Source organism: Corylus avellana, chromosome 2 (assembly GCF_965113065.1).
Source record: "Corylus avellana chromosome 2, dhCorAvel1.hap1.2, whole genome shotgun sequence".
Classification (NCBI taxonomy): Eukaryota; Viridiplantae; Streptophyta; class Magnoliopsida; order Fagales; family Betulaceae; genus Corylus; species Corylus avellana.
The window spans coordinates 23,194,984-23,217,867 of record NC_142491.1 but is presented as its reverse complement, the minus strand read 5'-3'; the positions used below and the strand labels follow the sequence as shown (position 1 = coordinate 23,217,867).

General features: G+C 35.8%; 2 protein-coding genes and 1 pseudogene across 2 annotated transcripts; 2 read left to right on the top strand and 1 right to left on the bottom strand.

Annotated features, from left to right (window-relative positions):
- Positions 1 to 1,192: 1,192 nt before the first annotated feature.
- LOC132167098 (uncharacterized) lies at positions 1,193 to 4,483 on the bottom strand. Its single transcript, XM_059577995.2, has 2 exons — positions 4,262 to 4,483; positions 1,193 to 3,557 (listed from the first exon to the last, which is right to left on the bottom strand). Exon 2 carries the CDS (start codon positions 3,466 to 3,468, stop codon positions 1,519 to 1,521), a length of 1,950 nt encoding a protein of 649 aa, XP_059433978.2. The 5' UTR covers positions 3,469 to 3,557; positions 4,262 to 4,483; the 3' UTR covers positions 1,193 to 1,518.
- Positions 4,484 to 11,080: 6,597 nt separating this feature from the next.
- LOC148587518 (F-box/kelch-repeat protein At3g23880-like) lies at positions 11,081 to 11,913 on the top strand (annotated as a pseudogene).
- Positions 11,914 to 14,902: 2,989 nt separating this feature from the next.
- Positions 14,903 to 20,887, top strand: MGT6 (magnesium transporter 6). The gene is made up of 4 exons (XM_059602964.2): positions 14,903 to 15,452; positions 16,324 to 16,766; positions 18,089 to 18,370; positions 20,265 to 20,887. The coding sequence occupies exons 1-4, from the start codon at positions 15,119 to 15,121 to the stop codon at positions 20,541 to 20,543; spliced, it is 1,338 nt and encodes a 445-aa protein (XP_059458947.2). The 5' UTR covers positions 14,903 to 15,118; the 3' UTR covers positions 20,544 to 20,887.
- Positions 20,888 to 22,884: the final 1,997 nt, after the last annotated feature.

Sequence of the window (22,884 nt, the reverse complement as noted above, 5' to 3'; positions counted from 1 at the left end):
TTGAAATCTAGTCATAGCTAAAAACTATCACCTTGCTACAGTAGAAGTTTATTTGTATCTAACATAATTTTCTTAAAAATATGAGTGTTATAACGTAAATACTTCTAAGAGAAATAAGATCAAAATATAACTCTTTGGACTTTATCCTATAAATTTAAGTCATAGATCGAACCACGTAATTTTTTATATCTATTTATTATTCCTGTGTATTGCATTATTAGTTTCTATAATGACTGATAATATAAATCATTTAAGTCTGCCACCCTTTTTGCAATTTGAACAGTGTGTAAACATTGGGGTATAGCTGATTTGTAATGTGTGGTTTGCAAAAGTAGAACAATCAACGTGAAGAAAAGTTGTAGCTCTGACTGTGATGTGCGACTCTCTTAGTATATATGGGATTATGATTGGGATTATGATTTCAAAACGTTCAATTTTAAAATACGATTTTTAAAAACATAATTTAAGATTTAGTAAAATAGTAATTCGATCTGTAAAATTGTGTTTTTAAAAAAATACACCTCATTGCCTACATTGAAAACGCAATTTTTTTTTATACGTTTTTTAATCGCAGTTTTAGATTTGATCCACGACATCACAATGCCAATCACACTCGAGAGAATAAAATAAAGAGAGATCTGACAACTTCAAAGTTCATAAACTAGCTACGCTTTTGTTTACCATTGAAGTTTCAGAAAGGATTTTACAGCCAAATGTTTTTGTTAAAATCTTTGGCTGAAGAACTAGAAAATGATGCCAGATTTCCATACAGGAATGAGCTGCAGCAAGTCCAAACATACCACAGCATTACTTAGCAGAAGCATGAAAAGACACCTGTCAAAAGAAGCATATAAATTTCTTCCCAGCACTGAATCTTTCTACAGGATGAAGTTTTCTGTTTGATTGGAAAGAGAAAGATCAATAAATAAAACAAAACAAAATAATATATATAGAGTTAACTGAATAGATAATATATTTTTAATCTTTAGTCTTCAGAAAGGCAGCCCTACATCAGCAATGAAAGACACTTGAAATTAAAAAATAATGATAATAATAATTAAAAACAGTTGGTGTAACTATTATCAAAATGAACCACCCCAATAAGAAACCATAAACTGATTTCCATATAAATTATCATTTCTCCCTACTTTATATCAAAAACTAAAGACCTCGCCTGCCTGCTCTCTCAATACAACATCATGAACCGCCGATATAATAGTGATAATAAATAAAGTGTGTTCTGAAACACATCAGCACAAAATAGATCTCCAGACTCTTTCTATCTTAGGACTTTCCCCCCTTCAAAAATGTTAACTATGAAGCCTACATGGCATAGCAACAAAATCTGGAATAGAACAAACAAGAAATTTATCTCAACCACAATGTAGCTAGAGTGACTCCTATCCTGAAGGAACTGAATATAAAATAGATGCCCAAAAACAGTCCCCCCACTACCCACCACCCCCCCAATATGCATTTGTCAATTTTTCTGCCCCATCAACAATAAAGCCCAAAACACTAAACAGCAGTTTTCTTGTTTCTAAAGCTCTCCTTCAGCAACGCAAATTTCTTCTTGCACTGGTTCACAGTCTTCCCAGGAACCGCTGCAGCAACTCGCTCCCATCGCTGATTGGCTTCCTTTGGGAAGGTTTTTAAAGCCTGAACCAATGCTCTTTCTTGTACAGCAGACCACACATCTTGCTCCGAACTTGAAGAAACCCCATTAGCAGCACTCGAATCAGAAGGATTCTGGTTGTTTGTGCTTCTGGTTGAAGATTCTTCAGAACTATCCATCTTTAAAGCACTGTTTTGAGAACCCTGAGTCATCGATTGCCCTTCCGTTTCCTCCCTAGTTGTAAGTGGAGATGCAATGGACGGTGCAGGTTTTCTCTTCTCAAGAAATGAATCAAATGCTTTGGCAGCATCAGGCTTCTGGAGGAGAACGGTTTTTGTTGCCTTCAGAATTTCTTCTACAGATCTACCTGTACCAATGTATTCTGAAATAACCTCCCACCTCCGAGATGTTCCTTTGGGATACTTCAACATACCTTTTCTCAAGAGCTCAATTTCTTCTTTGCTCCAAGGCTTCTCCTTCTTCTCAAAGCTGGCTAATGAGACATTACCGTTAGCCTCTACACTACCGTTCTGCTGTGGAGTTGGTTCATCTTCTTTCTTAGCCTCAGAATCACGATTATATCCAAGTGCATCTTTGAGAACTTTTGCCAGCTCTACAGTCTCTTTCCCCTCCATCCTGTCACATAAATTCCTTAGCTGATTGATATCAAGTGACATACAAAGACTTTCAACATCATCCCCAGAAAGATCAAGCAAATGTTGCGATACAAGAGGCCCTGAAAGTGTTCTAAGACGAGCCCTTTCTTTGCGTAAGAGTTTCTTCTCCTTCTCCTTCACCTTCTTTTGCTGTGAAGCTGCCTCCGCAGCCCGTCTTCCCTCCTCCTCTTTCCGACATTTCTCTTCTTCAGCAATCCTGGCAGCTTCCTCCTCCTGCAACTTCTTGGCCAGAAACTTAGCCTCCTTTTTCCTCTGCTTCTCAGCTCTCTCCTCTTCCTTTCTCCTCAGTATTCTTGGGTCTCTTTTATACGCATTGTCAACAAGAGTACGCATCCGTGCAGATTCTTCCTTCCTATTCTTTTCAGTAAGTTTTGCATTCTGCCTCTCCATCCACCGCTTATGGTCACGAGACTCGGCTTGCTCGAGATCAAACTCATCATCATGTGGGAATTCTCTCCAACTTTTGAAGCTGTACCAAAAGTTATAGAAACTATCAACTTCTTTTAATGGAGTATTGTCATCGCCTAACAATGGGACTGGTTGGTTAACCGACCACCTCCCATTCCTCAAGAAAGCTGGACCAAACACCTTGAAGAAGTCCTGTGGGGCACAGTCAACGGGGATGTCATCATCAAACTCATCAGTGGAATCATAAATTCTCCTCTTGACCGGATCAATTAACACCTCATATGCTTCCTGGATAGACTTAAAATGGCTCTCTATTTCATCCTTCTTGGCTTCTTTTGCAGCTTCTGTTTCCTCAGCAAGAAGAAGGGCAGCCTGTTTGTCAGGATGATGCTTCAAGGCAGTCTCACGGTAGCTTTTTCGTATCTGTTCCTCAGTAGCAAGATATCTTAAATGGCTCAGACCCAATAATGCATAGTGATCTTGTTGCTTTTCTCCGGAACCAGATTTCTTTTTACCTTTGCTACTATAAGAATCAGACGATGGCACATAGGTCTGTTCCTTATCGTCTACTACCTTTTGATCATCACCACCTTCAGCTTTCTCCTCCTCACAACCAAGGAGTCTAAGAGCAGCAGTGTTGAAAGCATGCCCAGCAGGTTCATATCTTAAAGCCTTGGCGGGAAGGCAATTCGAAGAAACATAGATTGGCAGTCCATCTATAATCTCTTCCGAGTAGGTAATCATCCGAAACTTCTTCTGGACAGCCATGACTTTGTCAGGGATGCCAATATCAATATCTAGGAATAGCTTCACCCGAGTTCGATACCACGTTTGTTACAAACTGTAATAATGTCCCACTGCAATAGAAAGAAAACTTCAATCAGAACAATTTCACATGAAAGTATACACAATACAGCACGCACAAGTTACCATAATACAGAACAACAATACTTGTGCAATTTCGTAGAATATAGTAAGTGTACAAAAACAGGAAAATACATGCATGTCTTTGAGGGGGTAAGTAGTAAGCTACAAACCCCACAACAAGGACAGTCCTGTCCGGTTGGCTCGAATCATAGGCACAATCATTGAAATATCAAGCGATGACAATACTGATAAAATCTAGGATTCAACCTAGGATCGTCGAATCCTAAGATCATAAGATTCTACCAACTACGAAAAATAATGCTCAAAAGTCAAAACCTAACATATGCATGTAAACATGGGCATATAGCACAAGATCAAGAAAACCCAACAAAAATTAACCACACAAAAATCAAATACAATACTAATAAACATCCAAGAAAATAATATAAATTTACTGTGCTCCTATAAGATCATATTGCTCATGATAATGTCTATCCAAAAGTAGGACTACTTTGAACCCAAAATACAACTAGTTAGAATCACCCACAATATTCAAACAGAACAAAAATTCAGTCTTTCGGTAATCGAAAATTCGCATGAAACATGGTTCGCTGGCCATGGACTAGAATAACTGGAAAATAAAGAAAAAAGAGAAACACAAAGAATGAAAAAGCAAATTAACTAATGGGCATACCTTCAGAGAAATCGAAAGCCGAGAGAGTATGAGGCTTCGGAATTGATTTCACAATTTTCTCTGCCTTGGGACTTCGTTGCTTACAGCTTTTGAGAGTTCGACAAGAATCGGTGGCAGTCGAAGGTGGCTTCCGTTTGATGCAGGCACAGAGAGAGAGAGAGAGATGCCTTGTTTTGCCCTAATCAATCAAAACACACACGTATCTCCTCGGGCTCTTTTGGGCCTTAGACGATCGCTCTAATGGCCCAAGCGGGGGCTCTTTATAAATGCAAAACAATTATACACCCACACGGCTCTATAAAATTTTAGTCAGCAGAGGATTCTAAGAGTTTCTTTAAACTTCAAAGTATATATATATATATATATGGATAATTTCATTTTAAACTCTTAAATTATCACATAATTTGAAAAGCCCCTTAATCTTCAAAATCTTTCAATTTGGATCTCTAAACTTTTAATTGCAGTTAATTTGAACTCTTCCGTCAAATTTAGCCGTTAACTTTTCTGATTTACCCCTAAAATGACCAAAATATCCCTAATTTTTTTTTTAACTTTATTTTTTTAAAAAAAATTTAATTTGAAATTAAGGGTAAATTTATAATTTAAAAAAAAAAAATTCAGGGGTATAAATGTCATTGTCTCACTTTTAACGTCTAAAATCTGACGGAGGGGTTCAAATTGATTGCAATTAAAAGTTCAAGAATGCAAATTGAGAGGTTTTAAAGTTCGAGAGTTTTTCAAATTACTTGGTAATTCAGGGATTTAAAGTGAAATTATATATATATATATATATATAACAACAATGGTTATTCTTTATTCATTTCATAAAAATAGACCGGGTTGCTCTAACAAAACAATATTATATATACAATGAGAAATTTCTTCCGACTGAGATAAAAATTTGTCCAAATAGAGTACAATAAATATGAGTTATAAACATACTACACATTCATTCATTCCATCTCATTGGCCTGATGTCGCAGTGTTCATCAGCTCTTTGATTAATTTTTTTTTTTGTTTTTCAAACAATTATTGACCAAAGGGTTAATAGGCACTGTCACAATCGAACTGCAAATTTTTTGATACATCACATTTATGCATTTACGTTTAATGGAATGAGGGTGGGACAGGGGGTATAGTATGTGGCATTACTTTATAAAATGTTATTGTTAGTAATGCTACATATTATACCCTTCTCTCACTCCCATTTCATTAGGCATCAGCCTTTGAATTTTTTTGTTTTTTGTTTTTTTTTAACAAAAGCTAATCTAAAGGTTAATGTACACTGTCACATCAGTCCAATAGGATAATGTGAAATAGGAATGTAGTGTATACCATTTTATATTATTTGTCCCTTAAAAAAAAAAAAAATTATATTATTTGTGAACATTTTCCCCCTTACGAGTAATGTCAGTGTTAATAGTCAAATATTAGCGGTTTTGACAACATCATAAATGACCATGCCAGTTTATAACTGAATTGTAATGAGTCTCAAAATATCCATAACATCATTATTTTAAATAATTACAATTTTGACTTTAAAATAATAATAATAATAATAATTTTCTCAAAAAAATAATAATAATAATAATAGTAGGTTTGTCATATTTTCTCGCTTAGTGTTGTGATTTTTAGCATGACCACCGTCCATTGCACTTGTATCTATGTCGATTATTCTTTAATTAACTAACTGCTATTATTCATGTCAAAAAAAAAAAAAAAAAACTAACTGCTATTATTGTTGTTGTGTGTTTTCTAGGTATTTTTATTTTATTTTATTTTATTGTAAGTACATCATAAAAAAACTATACAAAATTAAAAATAAACAAATAAAAAAAGGAAAAATGTATTTTACCCCCAGAAGTTTGGCATCTTTTTTTAATTTGAACATCAATGTTTAAAAATTTGCAATTAGGGATGTCAAAAAATACCGAAAAATTGGGACTGGAACAGGGAAACCGGGAAACCGGTTGGAAAAAATCGGTAACCGGGTAACCGGGTATATATATATATATATATTATTTTTGCTTTTGTTTTTACTCTAGGTTTAGCAGTTTAGGGTTCACGACTTCACTTTTTTCACTTCCGCCTCTTTTAGTGTCCCTCACGCACAGCCCTCTCCTTTCTTTCTCTTCTCCCTCTCACTTTCTTCCCTTCTGTTCCTTGGCCATAGGTAAAATCTTACCCTTTTCTTGTTTCTTGTAAATTTCGTTATACTTGTAGGATTAGAAGCTAGAAATTGTGAGGAGTTGTGAGACTTTAGGTTGAGTCCAAAAATTAGGGTTCGAAGAAGCCCAAAATACAAAATTTTTAGATTCTGGCCATAGGTAAAATCCTTACCCTTTTCTTGTTTCTTGTAAATTTGGTTATGCTTGTAGGATTAGAAGTTAGAAATTGTGAGGATTTGTGAGACTTTGGGTTGAGTCCAAAAATTAGGGTTCGGAACAAAAATTAGGGTTCAGATAAGCCCAAAATACAAAAAAAAATTTAAAACCGGTTACCCGGTCCAGATAACCGGGTACCAATCAGAATTGGCCGGTTATTATATAACTGGTTACCTGATTCCGATTTTCCAAAATTAATAACAGGGGTACCTCGATTGTGGTTCCCGGTTTTGGCTAACAACCCGGAATCAGGACCGGATTGACACCCATATTTGCAATGTACCCTCCTGAAGTTTCAAAAAATTTCAATTCGAACCATCCGTTAGTCATTTTCGTCTAAGAAGACGGAAAGTCTACCACGTGCGTCTCACGTGATATTTTTAGTCTTTTTCTCCCCTGTGTCACACCCCCAATTAAGGTGAATTAGGGAAACGCGAACTTAAAAGAAAATCACAATAATTAAGGAACAATTATCAAAGATCATTATATTAACATTAAGCCAAAGAAAAATAGGAAGTCAAAAGTCATATAGAATTAGCGTTTTACTATGAACATTTACAAAATCTCGTTTACACATGAGCTGTGGGAATCCAAAACAAACATTTCAAGCTCTGTCAGGAGTCATAATCAAAAGCGACCACTATAGGGAGGTTATAGCCTCCCCATGCGTCAAGTGTTCTCCTATATATACATAACAAAAATTGTGCAGTCTACAAAAAAAAAACAAAAGTCTGCACAACAATGGCTTGATCCTTGCAACCCATTGGAATCCCAAGCTCTATAATTCCTACGGCTCCGCAAAGCAGTAGGTCCAGGTATCCTAAGCATAATGCCATATAATTGGGTCCTCAAGAATGAGAACACCTACGGGCAGCCCCATTCTCAACACTATTATGTATAACACATCTGAAAAAAATTTAAAGGAAAAAGGGATGAGTTCGACAACTCAGTAAGTAGCCACAACACCAAGATGCTATAAAACATGCTATACATATGTTATGCTATAATCTCAATTATGTACAAATAATAATTGACAATTAATATAAGAATAGCAAGTAAAATGTACAAGCACTTCCTTTTACTTTTCTTTCAAAACTACTGTTTTATCCTTTTGACCCGACATCACAAATTTACCGTGAGCGGCACACGTTGGCTTATCTCAAAGGACCTATATGTTCATCCTGTCGTCACAGGGGAGAGCTTCCAGGTTGGAAACTTCCCTAGGTGAAGGCCACTTGACCAGTAGCACACACCTATTCGTAACCATCCTTTGGTGTGCTTGCCATGCTACCTTATGCGGTACCGATCATCACTATAATCGTGTCTCGGGTTAAACATTTAAAACCATGAATGCACGTATAACATTTCATATGATCTGTAAGCTCATCTGTAACTGTATGTTATGCCATGAATGCACATATAACATTTAATATGATTTGTAAGCTCATCTGTAACTATATGCTATGCCATGAATGCACATATAACATTTCATATGATCTATAAGCTCATCTGTAACTGTATGCTATGCCATGAACTTTGAGAGCTCTTTTCATTCATAATTGCAGTCATGCATAAATCATGAAATATAGTAACTGTAACATGTAAAATTCCTAAACAATGACATATGATTGAATAAAACTTGGCATTAAAATATGAAAGGAAGTATAATTGAAAATCATGTAAGTGAATCCTTTATAAAATCCCCAACATTTTATTTCAAAGATTTATAATAAAATTTATTGGGGTTTTTGGTGTTGTGTCCCCTTACTTGGATTTGACGATGGGTTGGGTCGAGTCGTCATTTCACTTAAATAAATTGTAAAGATGAACTTAGAAAAGTATTTAAAGTTTTATATGTGTGTGTGTGTGTGGGGGGGGGGGGGGGGGGGGGGCGCGGTTGTACGGTCCCCCATGTGTAATTGCACATGTATGTATATATATACATATAATTCTCATGATATCCAATTTCCCTCCCAATATGCTATACACGTGTATATATATATATATATTTATAAAAATACTACATATATATTTATATATACACACAAGACAACATGAGTATATATATATACACGTGTGAGGCGCTAAACATTTATCCAAGAGATTTACACAAATAAAAATTTTATTATTGCTATTACCATTATTATGGATGTATAATAGTTAATCATAAAAACAATATACTTATGTGAAAAAAATCTGTTTAAACAAAAAATATATAATCTCTATAAACCTATAGAACTAACATTCCAATAATAAGAGTCAAACTCCTTAGATAACCACTCAAATAAGAATCTTAAAATACCCATAATAAGCAAATACTAACCTATCCTAAATCTTTTTCAAGAAAATAAAATAAAAATAAAATAATAATAGAGAAGGGGACTTACCGCTACTGTGCTAGAATGGGGGGGGGGGGGGGGGGGGGGGGTTGCAAGGAACTGAATAAACTCCTATTTTCGCTACTGAGGTTGTGAGGGGAAGAGAAGGCGTTTGGGTATATATAGTGTTGAGAGGGATATAAAATAATACAAAAAATCTAAGTTAAAGGACAATTGTTTAAAGGCTAAGGGAAATAGTCATGCAAGAGTACATTTGCCCCATTACGTGGAGGCTTTTTCCTAATGCATGAAACCACATGGCAATTCCAAAATAAAAGTAAGAGACACATTGATGAAGGTAAGACACATGGCTTCCAAGTATTTAATAGACTAATAATTCTACTAATACTCTCCTAACTAAAAGAGTCCTCATATATATATATATATATATATATAAAACAAAATGCTTTATAATTTTATTTTAATCTATAAAATTTATAGGATGTCACATTCTCCCCCCTTTATAAAAATTCCGTTCTCGGAATTTGTTTAGTCTATATAAAAGCACCATATAGCAATAGTGATCAAATACATAAATAAATCTATCCACTAGCGTATACCTTATATTCTACTAGTTCTCAGCAAACAGAAAAGGGTATTTCCTGTGTATCTCATCTTCTAATTCCCACGGCGCTTCTTCGATTTCATGACTCCTCCACAAAACTTTCACTAGTGGAATGCTTTTCGTACGTAGCTCTTGGACCTTGTGATCTACTTAGAAGGCCACCTAGCCGGGTAGCACACACCTTTTCATAACCATCCTTTGGTGTGCTTGCCATGCTACCCTATGCGGTACAGATCGTCACTATAATCGTGTCTCGGGTTAAACATTTAAAACCATGAACGCACATATAACATTTCATATGATCTGTAAGCTCATCTGTAACTGTATGCTATGCCATGAATGCACATATAACATTTCATATGATCTGTAAACTCATCTGTAACTATATGCTATGCCATGGACTTTGAGAGCTCTTTTCATTCATAATTGCAGTCATGCATAAATCATGAAATATGGTAACTGTAACATGTAAAATTCCTAAACAATGACATATGATTTAATAAAACTTGGCATTAAAATATGAAAGGAAGTGTAATTTAAAATCATGTAAGTGAATCCTTTATAAAATCCCCAACATTTTATTTCAAAGATTTATAATAAAATTTGTTGGGGTTTTTGGTGTTGTGTCCCCTTACTTGGATTTGACGCTGGGTTGGGTCAAGTCGTCCTTTCACCTAAATAAATTGTAAAGATGAATTTAGAAGAGTATTTAAGTGTGTGTGTGGGTGTACGGTCCCCCATGTGTAATTGCACAGGTATGCATATATATACAAATAATTCTCATGATATCCAATTTCCCTCCCAATATGTTGTACACATGTATATATATATTTATAAAAATACTACATATATATTTATATATATATACACACAAGACAACATGACTATATATATATACATGTGTGAGGCGCTAAACATTATCCAAGAGATTTACACAAATAAAAATTTTATTATTGCTATTACCATTATTATGGATGTATAATAGTTAATCACAAAAACAATATACTTATGTGAAAAAAAATCTGTCTAAACAAAATATATATAATCTCTATAAACCTATAGAACTAACATTCAAATAATAAGAGTCAAACTCCTTAGATAACCACCCAAACAAAAATCCTAAAATACCTATAATAAGCAAATACTAATTTATCCTAAATCTCTTTCAAGAAAATAAAATAATAATAGAGAAGGGGACTTACCGCTACTGTGCTAGAATTGGGGGGGGGGGGGGGGGGGTGGGTGGGGGTTGCAAGGAACTGAATAAACTCCTATTTTCACTACTAAGGTTGTGAGGGGAAGAGAAGGCTTTTGGGTATATATAGTGTTGAGAGGGGTATAAAATAATACAAAAAATATAAGTTAAATGACAAGTGTTTAAAGGCTAAGGGAAACAGTCATGCAAGGGTACATTTGCGCCCATTACGTGGAGGCTTTTTCCTAATGCATGAAACCACATGGCAATTCCAAAATAAAAGTAAGAGACACATGGATGAAGGTAAGACACGGAGTCCTCATATATATATATATATAACAAAATGCTTTATAATTTTATTTTAATCTATAAAATTTATAGGATGTCACACCTTGTTTGACCCCAACCCACTGTGTGGAATGTCCACACTACCCAGAGACTACTCGTCAAATCCCTAATCCGATTCAGGGGGGTTTGCAAATCCTGGAACTTTCTCATCACAAGCCTTCCACATTGCCTAGAGACTACCCGTCAAATCCCTAATCCGATTCAGAGGGGTTTGCAAATCTTGGAACTCTCTTATCACAAGCCTTCCCTTCATCGATTTCCATCGGTGTCAATCAATTCAAAACAATAAGAGCAACACTCTAATATTCAAGTACCACACCTCTAAACCCTATGGAGCACGCTATAAAGATCACTATAGATTGTTCTAAGACAATGAGTATCGAATGAAAAGTGGTCGTTATCTAATGAAAAACGGTTCTTATCACAAATTTATTGGTTCTGACAACGGTTTGATATGCTTTTCAGAAGGAAGTGAAAACATTTTTCTTTAGAATCCGTCTATTAGAAAAATTGTGAATCTTCTAGAACGTTTCATCACATTGATGATGCATGACGAAACCTTTGGATTTGATTTGCGGACCAACGATTACAAGGTGGTGAGAATTTCAATTCTTAAGCGAAGGATTCCAGAAGGAGAAGAAACTAGTGATAGAAGGTTTCTAGAAGAAGAAGAAGAAGAAGAAGACGAACTTCTTCTCAAGGAACTAGTTGAGGTTTACTCTCTTAACACAGGCTCTTTGAAAATCTGCGGTGCGCCTCCTCTGCCTTCTTGGGTGAAATAGTTCACCATTGAAATAGCTGAAGCAAATTGGCATGTGCTGGGATTCACGAAGAATTCCCAAATTATATTGGAGACTGACAAAGAGGTTCTCAGGAGCTCTCTTCGTATGGCCCTGAAACCTAACAAGCTACAAAATTAGAAATCCACACAAATGGGTTGGAGGCAAACAGGGGAGAAAAAGACTAAAAATATCACATGAGACGCACTTGGACTTTCTGTCTTCTTAGACGGCAATGACAACAAACGGTTCGAATTGAAAATTTTTGAAATTTTAGGAAGGTACAATGCAAAATTTAAATATTAGGGTTCAAATTGAAAAATAGATCAAACTTTAGGAGGGTAAAGTGCATTTTTTTCCAAAATAAATAAATAAATAAAAGGAGAAAAATAATATAAGCAAAACAAGCAAAACACCAAAATTAGATAGATAACTAATACCTCGCTGCACCAAAGAGAAACCAGGAAGGTGGAAGTTAAGTGGGAATACAACCAGTGAAGGCCGCACGCCAATATGGTGGATAAAATTATCTGTTGTAAGAAAACCCTATGTAACTCAGCTCTTGAGAAACTTCCATGGAAATTGAAGAGACTAAGAAGAAGAAAAAAACATAACGGTAGTGAGATCTTCTTATAGGACAATGAGTTTGAAGCCCAATTAGATCGGGTTAAGTTGAAGCACAAATCTTGATCTAAGAAACCAGAAAAAACAAAAGAAACTCTTAAGACAAAAGACCAAAAACCAACCGCGTTGCCCAAGAGGAGTCATTGGGAGGAGGAGCTAGTGTGGAGGCCATCCATGGGCGAGTGATGACCATGCATAGGCGTGTGAGGGGCGACTTGCCAACTCGTGAGGGTTGAATGGAGGCGTGGGGAAGTGTAGGAGAGTGAAGAGGTTGAAGGTTATAGTGGTGTGACACGTATGCGGTGAGGGAAAACATAGGAGTATATATATGGCTTGTAAAATCCAAGCTCTAAACTCCAAATCTGAAGAGAGAGCAAACCACCGGGGAAACTGAGCAGAGGTTGGAAGTGGAGGAGTAGACACATAGATTTTGGGAAGAAGAGCAGCAAAACTGAAATTGAAAAACTAAGAAGAAGAAAGAAGCAGGGAGAATGCACAAAGAAAAACTAGGACAAAAGGGAAGGGATGAGGGAAGGAAAATGAACCATCCCTCCTCTCCTATAAAGATCACCTGGGGCGATGGAATACCTCACAAAGAAGTGGATAAACCAGTCCAAGAAGATTGGTGGAGGATACATGATGTGGAAGAGAAGGGAAGAACGACACATAAACTTGTTTGTGAAGGTTTTCTCTCTTGGGGACTTGAGCTCCATGAAAGGTTTTTTTAGGTGTGTGTTTCTATGTTTTTTAGGTTAGTATATTAATTACTTAAAATAGCTTGCTCTCAAGTTGTTAATCATCTAGTAAATTTGGAATGATCAATGTACATATTAGACTAATTCATTGGCTATTTTATAGATTAATTAAGTATTATTGTCAAAACATTTTGATCTTCTCGTTCATGTTCTTGGAAAATAACATGATTCATGGTTAGAGATGGAATCATGATTCATGAGACTCAAGGGTTTGGCTTCCATGTTGGATTAACTTTCCTCCTAGTGGCCTAATTCTCTTGTCTTCATGAGTTCCTTTTCAAGCAACCAATTGAAGATCTTGTATGTTTAGTTTTTAATCAAAGCACTCTCAATGGCTTAGCCATTTTCTCCTTTTAACTAAAATGGCTAACTAAATCACTAAAAACCTCATCCACCCTATTATGTAAACAAAATGCATTTTGCATTTTTTGTAACACCAAAGAAGGTAATTAAGAAATTTATTATAATTAAATTAAGTGAATAAAACAATTAGAATTAGTAAACAAAGGAACGCTTTGACTTTTTTTAGTAAAACATTATTTTTCTAGTTTTTGGTTCGAACTGGTAAGTTTTTTGTTCGAACAAGAGTGTTCTAGAGAGCCCCATTCCAAGTTTAGTTCGAACTGGGAATAAAAATGTGTTGCCGAGAACTCCGTTCCAATTCAATTTAAACAACGTGTTTTTAAGGAATTCCTAAGACGTCCATTCTCAGTCTTGTATATATATGTGTAGCTGAGTTATAGATGTACATATATGTATGACTTAAATAGGTCTATATGTGTATGTTTCAAAACGGAAAATTGAATCATGCACATATATTCACAGCTAAATAATATGTTTTAAGGGTTTTATGTCTACGATGTTTACTTCATCAGTTACAAATTTTTTTAATTGAAATGTTGGACTTAATTAAGGTAGTTGTTGTTGTACAATCATGATTGGTAAATCAAATGAAAAGTTGGCTTATTATGAAATTCAATAATTTTTATACTTATTGAGACGGTAGACTTATATATACACCTATGCGAATGAGCTGTTAGTCAGCCCCATCAATTTGGATGGAAAATCAATCACGTGACCATTTTTTTGCCATTCTTCCTAAAATACCATTTTTTATTTTTTTTTAAAAATAAAACATTAATTTTAAAAACTAATATTTTATTTTTTTATTTATAGAATTTAAGTCAAAGGCCGCGCGAGCCACCACCACAGCCTGTGAGCCACTCTCCATAGCCTTGCGGTGACGGTAAGCCACTTCTTTGTGTTTTTTTGTTTGTTTTTTAATATTAGTTTTATTTTTAAGAAAAAGGGGCATTTTAGGAAGTTTATGTCATAACTTCTCATGTGCTCGGCACGTGATCAGTTTTCCATCTCCATCGAAATTGAAGGCATTGACTAACGGAGTGACCTTTTTAGCACATAGTGGTACTTTGATGATCTACCTTAATATATTTGGAATATTGTAAGGCAATATCACGGCTATAGTTTGATGAGTTTTTTTTTTTTTTTTTTAATTATTTTTCAAAAAAAAAAAAAAAAAGGTGGTACGTTGCATTACCAATCAAATAAGAGGGCAGTTGCGACCTCCTTTATTCTATACCTTTTTTAAAAAAGAACCACGAAAGCAGAAAGGGGTGAAATCATCAAGCGGGGCAGGCGTTTATGGCAGAAGAAGAAGACGGCGAAGTAGAAGACGAAACAAAGGCTGACTCTCAGGCGAGCCCGGCCATATCCATGGCTTCCTAAATCCCCAAAAACCCACTTCGCAAAGTTCATACATATCACGCAGGGAGAGAGACAAAGAGAAAGAGAAATAGTCTTACCAAATTATGGGCAAAAAGCCCGGGTCTTCTTCCCGGACCATCGGGTGGCCTCGCTTGAGGAGGCCGGCTAGGTCTCCGCCACCTGCGCCAATGCTGCCGATCGGAGGATCCAGTTCGCCTCCGAACAACAGCAACAGCATCATAGTTGGAGGAGGAGGAGGGGGTGTGGGGAAGGGGAAGAAGAAGACTGGGGGGGCGAAGCTGTGGATGAGGTTCGACCGGTCGGGGCGGTCGGAGCTGGTGGAGTGCGACAAGAGCGCCATCGTTCGGCGCGCAGCTATTCCTGCTAGGGATTTGAGGATTCTTGGCCCTGTCTTCTCTCACTCCTCCAGTATACTTGGTAAGAATTTTACCAATCTGATTATATTTATTTATTTCTTATTATTTATCTATCTTTTTATTTGTTTGTTTATTATTAACGTGTTATGTTAATTCGTGGGCTTGAAATAATTCTAGCTAGAAATGGATTACTCGTGGTAACATCAAAGAAATGGAAGAATAGTGGTTTAAGATTTAACCTTTTTTAAATTCGCATCTTTTATAAAATTTGAGAGTGCAGCTTTGTGTTTACAAGGATTTATGGGACTTTGTCTTTGGGTATTGTTGATTAGCGTTTTGAGTGCCAATGGAGAGGCTTGTGATAATTTCAAACAAATATTTAGATTTTTTGGCAGTGCGTGTGGGTTATTATTTATTCGAGTTCTTTTTCTTTTTTCTTTTTTTTAATCTTTTGTAATTTGATTTGCTTGGTCATGGTAGATGCACTGGCATGTTGGATGAAGTTTTCTATGTTGTTTGAGGAATATTTTCAGGGGTCTGCTTGCCATTTTTTAACCCACAACTTGGTGCAAGTTTGCAGACAAGTTTCCTTATGTGGATGGGCAATACTGTGTAGGAATGCTTTGGTTATGTACATATCCTTCCATGATGCAACCAGTTGTGTTACCAGGATGAATGCTAGAACAAATTTTAATTAATTTCTTAACATCAGCATCTATCTTCTTGCTCAATATGAATGTCTGATGCAATCTTGCAACTTCTTTGCTTTTTAGATTTTTTAACGAAAAATTGTGCTACTAAACTGACAAGCCCTTATGTTATTTACATCAAAATTATATTGGAGCAGTTGCGGTTTTTCTGGCTGCTGCAGACCTTTTTAGTGGTTGATTCTGATGAAAAAATAAACTAAATTCTTCTCTACTTATTTGCAGCCAGGGAGAAAGCCATGGTTGTCAATTTAGAGTTTATAAAGGCTATAGTTACAGCTGAAGAAGTGCTGTTGCTTGAACCTCTCCGCCAAGAGGTTCTTCCTTTTGTGGATCAGCTAAGGCAACAACTTCCTCATAAAAGCCCATTCCAGGGAGCCGGCCACATTGATGAACAAGATAACGAAACACATGTTTCAACAGGGAGGCAATGGCTACCTGTTCCAGAAGCCACAGAAGGTTTGCAGTATGACCTTCCTTTCGAGTTTCAGGTCCTGGAGATTGCATTAGAGGTTGTATGTACATATTTGGATTCCAGTGTGGCAGACCTCGAGAGAACTGCTTACCCTGTGTTGGATGAACTCGCCAGGAATGTTAGCACCAAGAATCTTGAACATGTGAGGACTCTGAAAAGTAATCTTACCCGTCTGCTTGCACGTGTGCAAAAGGTATGCTTGATGAATGTTCCTTCATTCTTTTGTTGTTTCTCGTACCTTTTTACTTCACTGCTCTTTTGGGTGTGTAGCATGTATTGTCACCTGATGATAAAGATGAATATTGAGGAGAAGAGAATTAGGATTTCTTCTGCCCCTTGATTTCCTTACTGATGCCATTAGGGAGTCTGATAAGTGGAATCATACTTTGATCTCAAACCTAGAGTGCTGTTTCTTGGGTACTGACTTGAGCAATAACTAAACCCTATAGTTCTTGTGAACTTGGAAGCCTAAGCAAACTATTCTTGATAATAAAAAGTCAATATTCTCTTGAAATGCTGCCATAACCTCTTTTGTAAGAGAAAAACCCTTAAATCCTTCTATCAATCAAGAGTAATGCTAGAAATTACATTGTTAGGGGTGGGTATACGAAGTGGTCCTGCCTTAGAGGGGTTCCTTGTCATAAAAAAAGAAGTTAGAAATTACATTTTAATCTCACAATTATTCCAGAATGCTGACGTGACAGTTTCAACCAATTATTAGATCACTCTTTGTAAAAATAAAACATGAAAAAAATCCAAGGGTTGGAACTGCCACATCATCATTGTGGGATAAAATGGTGGTATATAGCTCTTAATTAACTTTTGTTTAACCATTCGTACGAGCACAAATAAAACAACTAATGACCCCTGTTTTATAGCATATTGCTCTTGCATGAAAATGATTGGACCTCATTCTGGCATTTAGATTTTGTGTTTGATGATGCATGCTGGATTAGGTTTTTATGGATTTGGAGTGGAATGACCTAGAGGCGTCAAGATGTCAGACTTAGTTGTACTTCGTTATCGTTTATACTCTTTTAAAGTGAATTACTAATCATGATCACTAAAACTGCTGGTCTTGCTCCTTTATTTCTTGGACTTGAGGCACCTGTTTTGTTCCCCCTTACACTAATATGCATTCATTATGCACAGCTGCTCAGTGGCATTTGATGGGATTCAAGGCATACATCTTTTGGTTGACTCTTTCACTCTTTAAGCTCTAGAAAGTTTCTTAGGATAGGATTTTTTTTCCCCCTTTTTTAATAAGTAGTTTCTTAGGAATATGTTTATTGGGTAAATGGTTTTTCTTTCTTTCTTGCTTAGGCCTGTGTATTTTGTGTGTTTTTAGTTATAATTCTCCTCTTCTTATAGATTATTAGTGTGTGTTTCTGTGTGTGTGTGTTTCTGTGTGTGTGAGAGAGAGAGAGAGAGAGATGCCATATTATACAAGTTTCCTCGTTTTATTTATTGGAAACTACAATAAATATTTACCTTAGGTAATGTGGAATTTGTCAGGTAAGGGATGAAATTGAACACCTATTAGATGACAATGAAGATATGGCACATTTATACCTGACAAGGAAGTGGATCCAGAATCAACAATCTGAGGCTTTACTGGGAGCTGCTGCTTCAAATAGCATAGTTACCACTTCTCCCCATCTTCGTCGACTTAGTTCTGCCAGGAGCGGAAGTTTGGTGACTAGCAACTTTCAGGGTGATAATGATGTAGAGGATCTGGAGATGTTGCTTGAAGCTTATTTTATGCAGCTAGATGGAACTCGTAACAAGATATTGTCTGTGAGTATTATTCTTTTAAACTTGGTATTCTAGATTTAAGTCTTTGCAAATGTTTCATTAGCACCATTTGCTGGTTAAATCATCATATTATTAAGCAATAGTATAGACATGCTTTGTCTCACAAATATGTTCAATTTGATGTAGTGCCCGACGGAAAAATTTAGTACTATATGCATAGCTCACTTGTTATGTATTGTCATATCAAATTTGTTTGGATATTTGGATGGTTTCAGAGCTTGTGAGGTTTCAATTTGGGTTTCAATTTGGAGTTAACTGAATCATAGAGGCCATCCAAAAATCTAATTTGGAAACAATTCAAATTGAAGAAGAATGACTTGCTGAAATATTAGTTATCCCATTAGATACCTACCTGTTAATGGACCAATTTATCTCCAAATGATTGCTAATGACTTGCCCCCCAACTTGACATTAAAAAACAATGCTCATTTTGCTTCATCTTTAAGTATTGTTTTTAAGATGGTCAAATGAGTTTTCATATTATTCTTATTTGGGGAAAGAGAGTAGCATGTGATTGGTCAAAAGGGGCATGTTTTAATGGTACTTTTGTGACCAAAAATAAACTTTTAGGCATAGAGAAAAGGTAATTATGTTTATTTTGATGGCATAGTAGTGGTCTCAAACTGTTTAAATTCTAGGGGTTTTCAGCCGAGGATGTTGCATTATTTGGAAAGTTATACAAAATGATTCTCTAGTGGGCAGCTACACCAAGTATAAAACGGGATGCATGGAAACCTTATTGACAGTTTATTAGAGCATTCACAGTGGTTTTTATCTAAATTTCAATCTAAAACCTACTTTTTCTACCTTAGCCAGCTACTTTTCAAGACCTGCATCCAACAACTTATCTAAATTTATTCTCTATTTCATTAAAATAATCTTTTTAAATTTTATTTATTCATTTTGGTTAAAAACCCATCTTCACCAAATACACCAAATGGAACACTCATCTGTCAGTAGCTTAAACACCACACTGCTCTGTACCATCACCGAAGATCACCCTATCATCCAATCACCTAATCGGCCCCTAGTCTAGCCTAGCAAGGGAAGAGGGAGAGAGAACAGTGCAAGGACAGAACGGTAGTCAGATATCCCCATCTCAAGAATAGAACCCATCACAGAGAAATCACATAGAAATGCAACCATCACCAACCCAACATCACTGAAATTGCATATCGCAAATCGCCCTTCTTCTTCATCTACAAAATGCAATCAGTGAAGGGCACAAAAAGACAAAATAAACCAAACCCACCAGTGAAACACAGGTAGGCCAAAAACCCAGAACTAGAACGGCCCTAAATGATCAATTTATGCATCAAAACTTAGACAGAAATCTAGAAAATAGCGTCCTGGTATCAATGTATTGCACCTGTTGTGGGCCTATGGCTCAATATTGTGGACAGTATAGAGAAACTTTTGGCACAAAATCAACTAGAGGGTACCAGATATACCACCACATGTTCAGTTCAGTCCATCACTTGCAAGTAGTGCGGGAAGAATGAAAAGATATGGCAAAAAGTGATTATGGGCTTCTCACAAATTGGGGCTTCCAGAGGCTATGGAGGAGATCGGCGTTTCAGCAGAGAGTAGAAATGTTAAAAACGAGAGAAAGAGGAGAAATTATTAATATAATTATGCATTCATGAACAGTGTCGCGCTACATGTAGCATGATACTGTTCATGAATGCATTTTGCATTTTGTTTTGCATAGTGGATGGAGGTTTTTTTTTTTTTGGCCCTTTCATTGGCAATTTTAGCTAAAAATGCAAAATGGCTAAGCCATTAGGGATGCTTTTAGTCAATTTAACTGCAAATTAGGCATGACTTATCTCTTTGAAATTTACTGGAGCTCTCATATTTTCTATTCGATTTATAGGTTCGGGAGTATATTGATGACACAGAAGATTATGTTAACATCCAACTTGACAACCAGCGGAATGAACTTATTCAACTTCAGTTGACATTGACCATTGCATCATTTGCTATTGCTGCTGAGACTTTGATAGCTGGGTTATTTGGTATGAACATCCCTTGTACATTGTACAATATGAAAGGGATATTTGGGTTCTTTGTTGGAGGCTCTTCAGCAGGTTGTGTATTGCTTTTCCTGCTTGTCTTAGGATATGCCAGATGGAAGAAGCTGCTCGGTTCATAAGTCCACCTCATTATCTTATTTGGCTGTGCTTTTGATATTTGAACATCACCATATTTTCAATCTTATTACTGAATCCCAGTAATGGGAAGTCTTTGAAGTACATAATGTAGTTAAGGGCCATTATCAAATTGCTTTTGATACACATGTAAGGATGCATAAAAGGTACATTGCACTTGATGTGGCTGATGCAAATTCCTCTTGAATTTTCGTTTTGGTATATAATTACGGTTGCTATAAAATCTTCAAGACTTGTTCTGAAATTTTGTGGAACATATAGTTTATGAGCTCTATGATTAGTGCATCTAGTTCTCTAATGGAAGTCGAAGTGCTTATATTTGTATATCTTATCTAACTGGTGTTTCTGGATTTAATGGAGAGAAGTTTGCAAAGAACATATGATGGTAATTCTGGCCAAAATGCTTACGAATTTCTTTCTTTCTTTTTTCTCCTGCTAGAATTCAGGTTAATGAGATCTATGGTCATTGCATAAGTGGTTTCCAGTCGAGTCAACACCGATAGGTCCACCCAAAAATTCTGAGGTGGGTTGGACTTTATAGGCTTTTTTTGTGCTTGTTTTTGGCTCAGAAGAACACAAATCTATTCAGAATTTTTCTTCATCGAAGACGAAGACAAAGAATAGATTCAAGATGAAGATGATGTGAACACAGGAAAAGATATATGGCTATTTCAAGGGAATCTTCACCTCCAAAAGCACATTAAACAGTATTGTAGAAAAATAATAAACGACTATTCTTCATTATTGTCTATTGATAGTTTTTCCTTAAATAGAAGGACAAGAGACTACCGATTACATGCGAGACCAATTGGGTCTTGACTTCTAGGACTCTTAACTCTATTAAGGAAATAATTAGGATTATGGTTCTATTAAAAGAATAATTTGAAGCGGAGAAGATCTATGACGATCTAGCATCTTTAGCAATAATAGTCAGAATAACTACCGAAAAAGTATAACTATTTTCTTTAGCTACTACTTTTTCCTTCATTCTCTCCAACAACAGGTTATCTATTTCTTTCACTACTTGCATTTAAATATTATTTATCATTTTTTTTAATTAAACCCTTGCCAAAACCAAATTAAAATCATTAAATTGACATTATATCCTTGCATTTAAATGTTATATTCTTTTTTTTAGTATACGTTGACATTGAAGTCATTAAATTATTCTTGCCAAATATTATATTGAAAAATATTGAATCAATTTCAAGTATTCAATTGCCATTGAAATCATGAAGTTATTCTCATGCATTTCAAAAAAGAAAAGAAAAAAGTGATCAATGGAGGATCAGGTACTATTAATTTCAACTTCCATTAATTTGTTTTTACAGGGGATACCAGAGAAAGAGGAATATCAATAAACAAAGGTTGATTTTCCATTCATTGTTTATTCTCTAGTGTGTGAACAGTGAATAAGCTGAAATGTTCATACTAGATGAAAAATCTGCAACTTAACTATTTTGTTGGAGACCAAAAATGACTCAAAATAGTCAAATCTGACTATTTTAAACCATTTGGCTACTCTTTTGGATATGCATATATGGAGATATACTCCTTATTGGACTCTAACGTACTCTGAGTAGGATTACACAAAATGAGTAAATGATATATATTTTTTTTTTTTTGAGGTAAATTAGGCTTTCATTAAAACCATAAATAATGCAACACTCTCAACAATTACAATATCATAAATAAAAGTAGGATAATCTTCTACCCATATTTGCTCAAAAGATTGTCGGATTGCCATCCTCGCTAGATAATAGTCGGCCATGCTTGCTCCCTTTTGGCGTGCCTCACACACCATGATTGGAGACCTTTAAGCACCATCTTTGCATAATCAATCAATTGCCGGTAACGATTCCAAGACTGTCTATTCATCTGCAACCCATGAACTATTTCCATTACATCACCCTCTGAATACCCAGGTCTGCTAAATTTCACAGCCTTCCATGTTGCATATGCTTCAACAACGGCATGATTAACTATATAAGGTTTGAAGGAGCACATGGTTGCCAAAACGTTTTCCCCATGGTGTCAAACAATTGCACCCACGCCCATCATCTTCCTTGATTTATTTATCGTCACGTCCTAATTAACTTTTATCACTCGACAAGGTGGAACATCAATCTTGGTGTATCTCCACGTCCCATCCACAATAGGGCACAACGGGTCTTGAGCAAATCTTTTACAAGACATTCATTTATATCACAAAATAGCCAAGCCATTATAATGCCAACCTCATGATGTGGAGTAAATGCAAGCATTATTACACAAGGCCTTTATGGTGTGAAGGGGAAGATAATATGTAATTTTCATTAGTGTTAT

Bases quoted from the DNA above. Each gene is read 5' to 3' on its own strand.
- LOC132167098 (XM_059577995.2), bottom strand. From the start codon at position 3,468: ATGGCTGTCCAGAAGAAGTTTCGGATGATTACCTACTCGGAAGAGATT.
- MGT6 (XM_059602964.2), top strand. From the start codon at position 15,119: ATGGGCAAAAAGCCCGGGTCTTCTTCCCGGACCATCGGGTGGCCTCGC. The intron at 15,453-16,323 runs GTAAGAATTTTA...ACTTATTTGCAG, and splicing joins TCACTCCTCCAGTATACTTG to CCAGGGAGAAAGCCATGGTT. The intron at 18,371-20,264 runs GTGAGTATTATT...TTCGATTTATAG, and splicing joins CTCGTAACAAGATATTGTCT to GTTCGGGAGTATATTGATGA.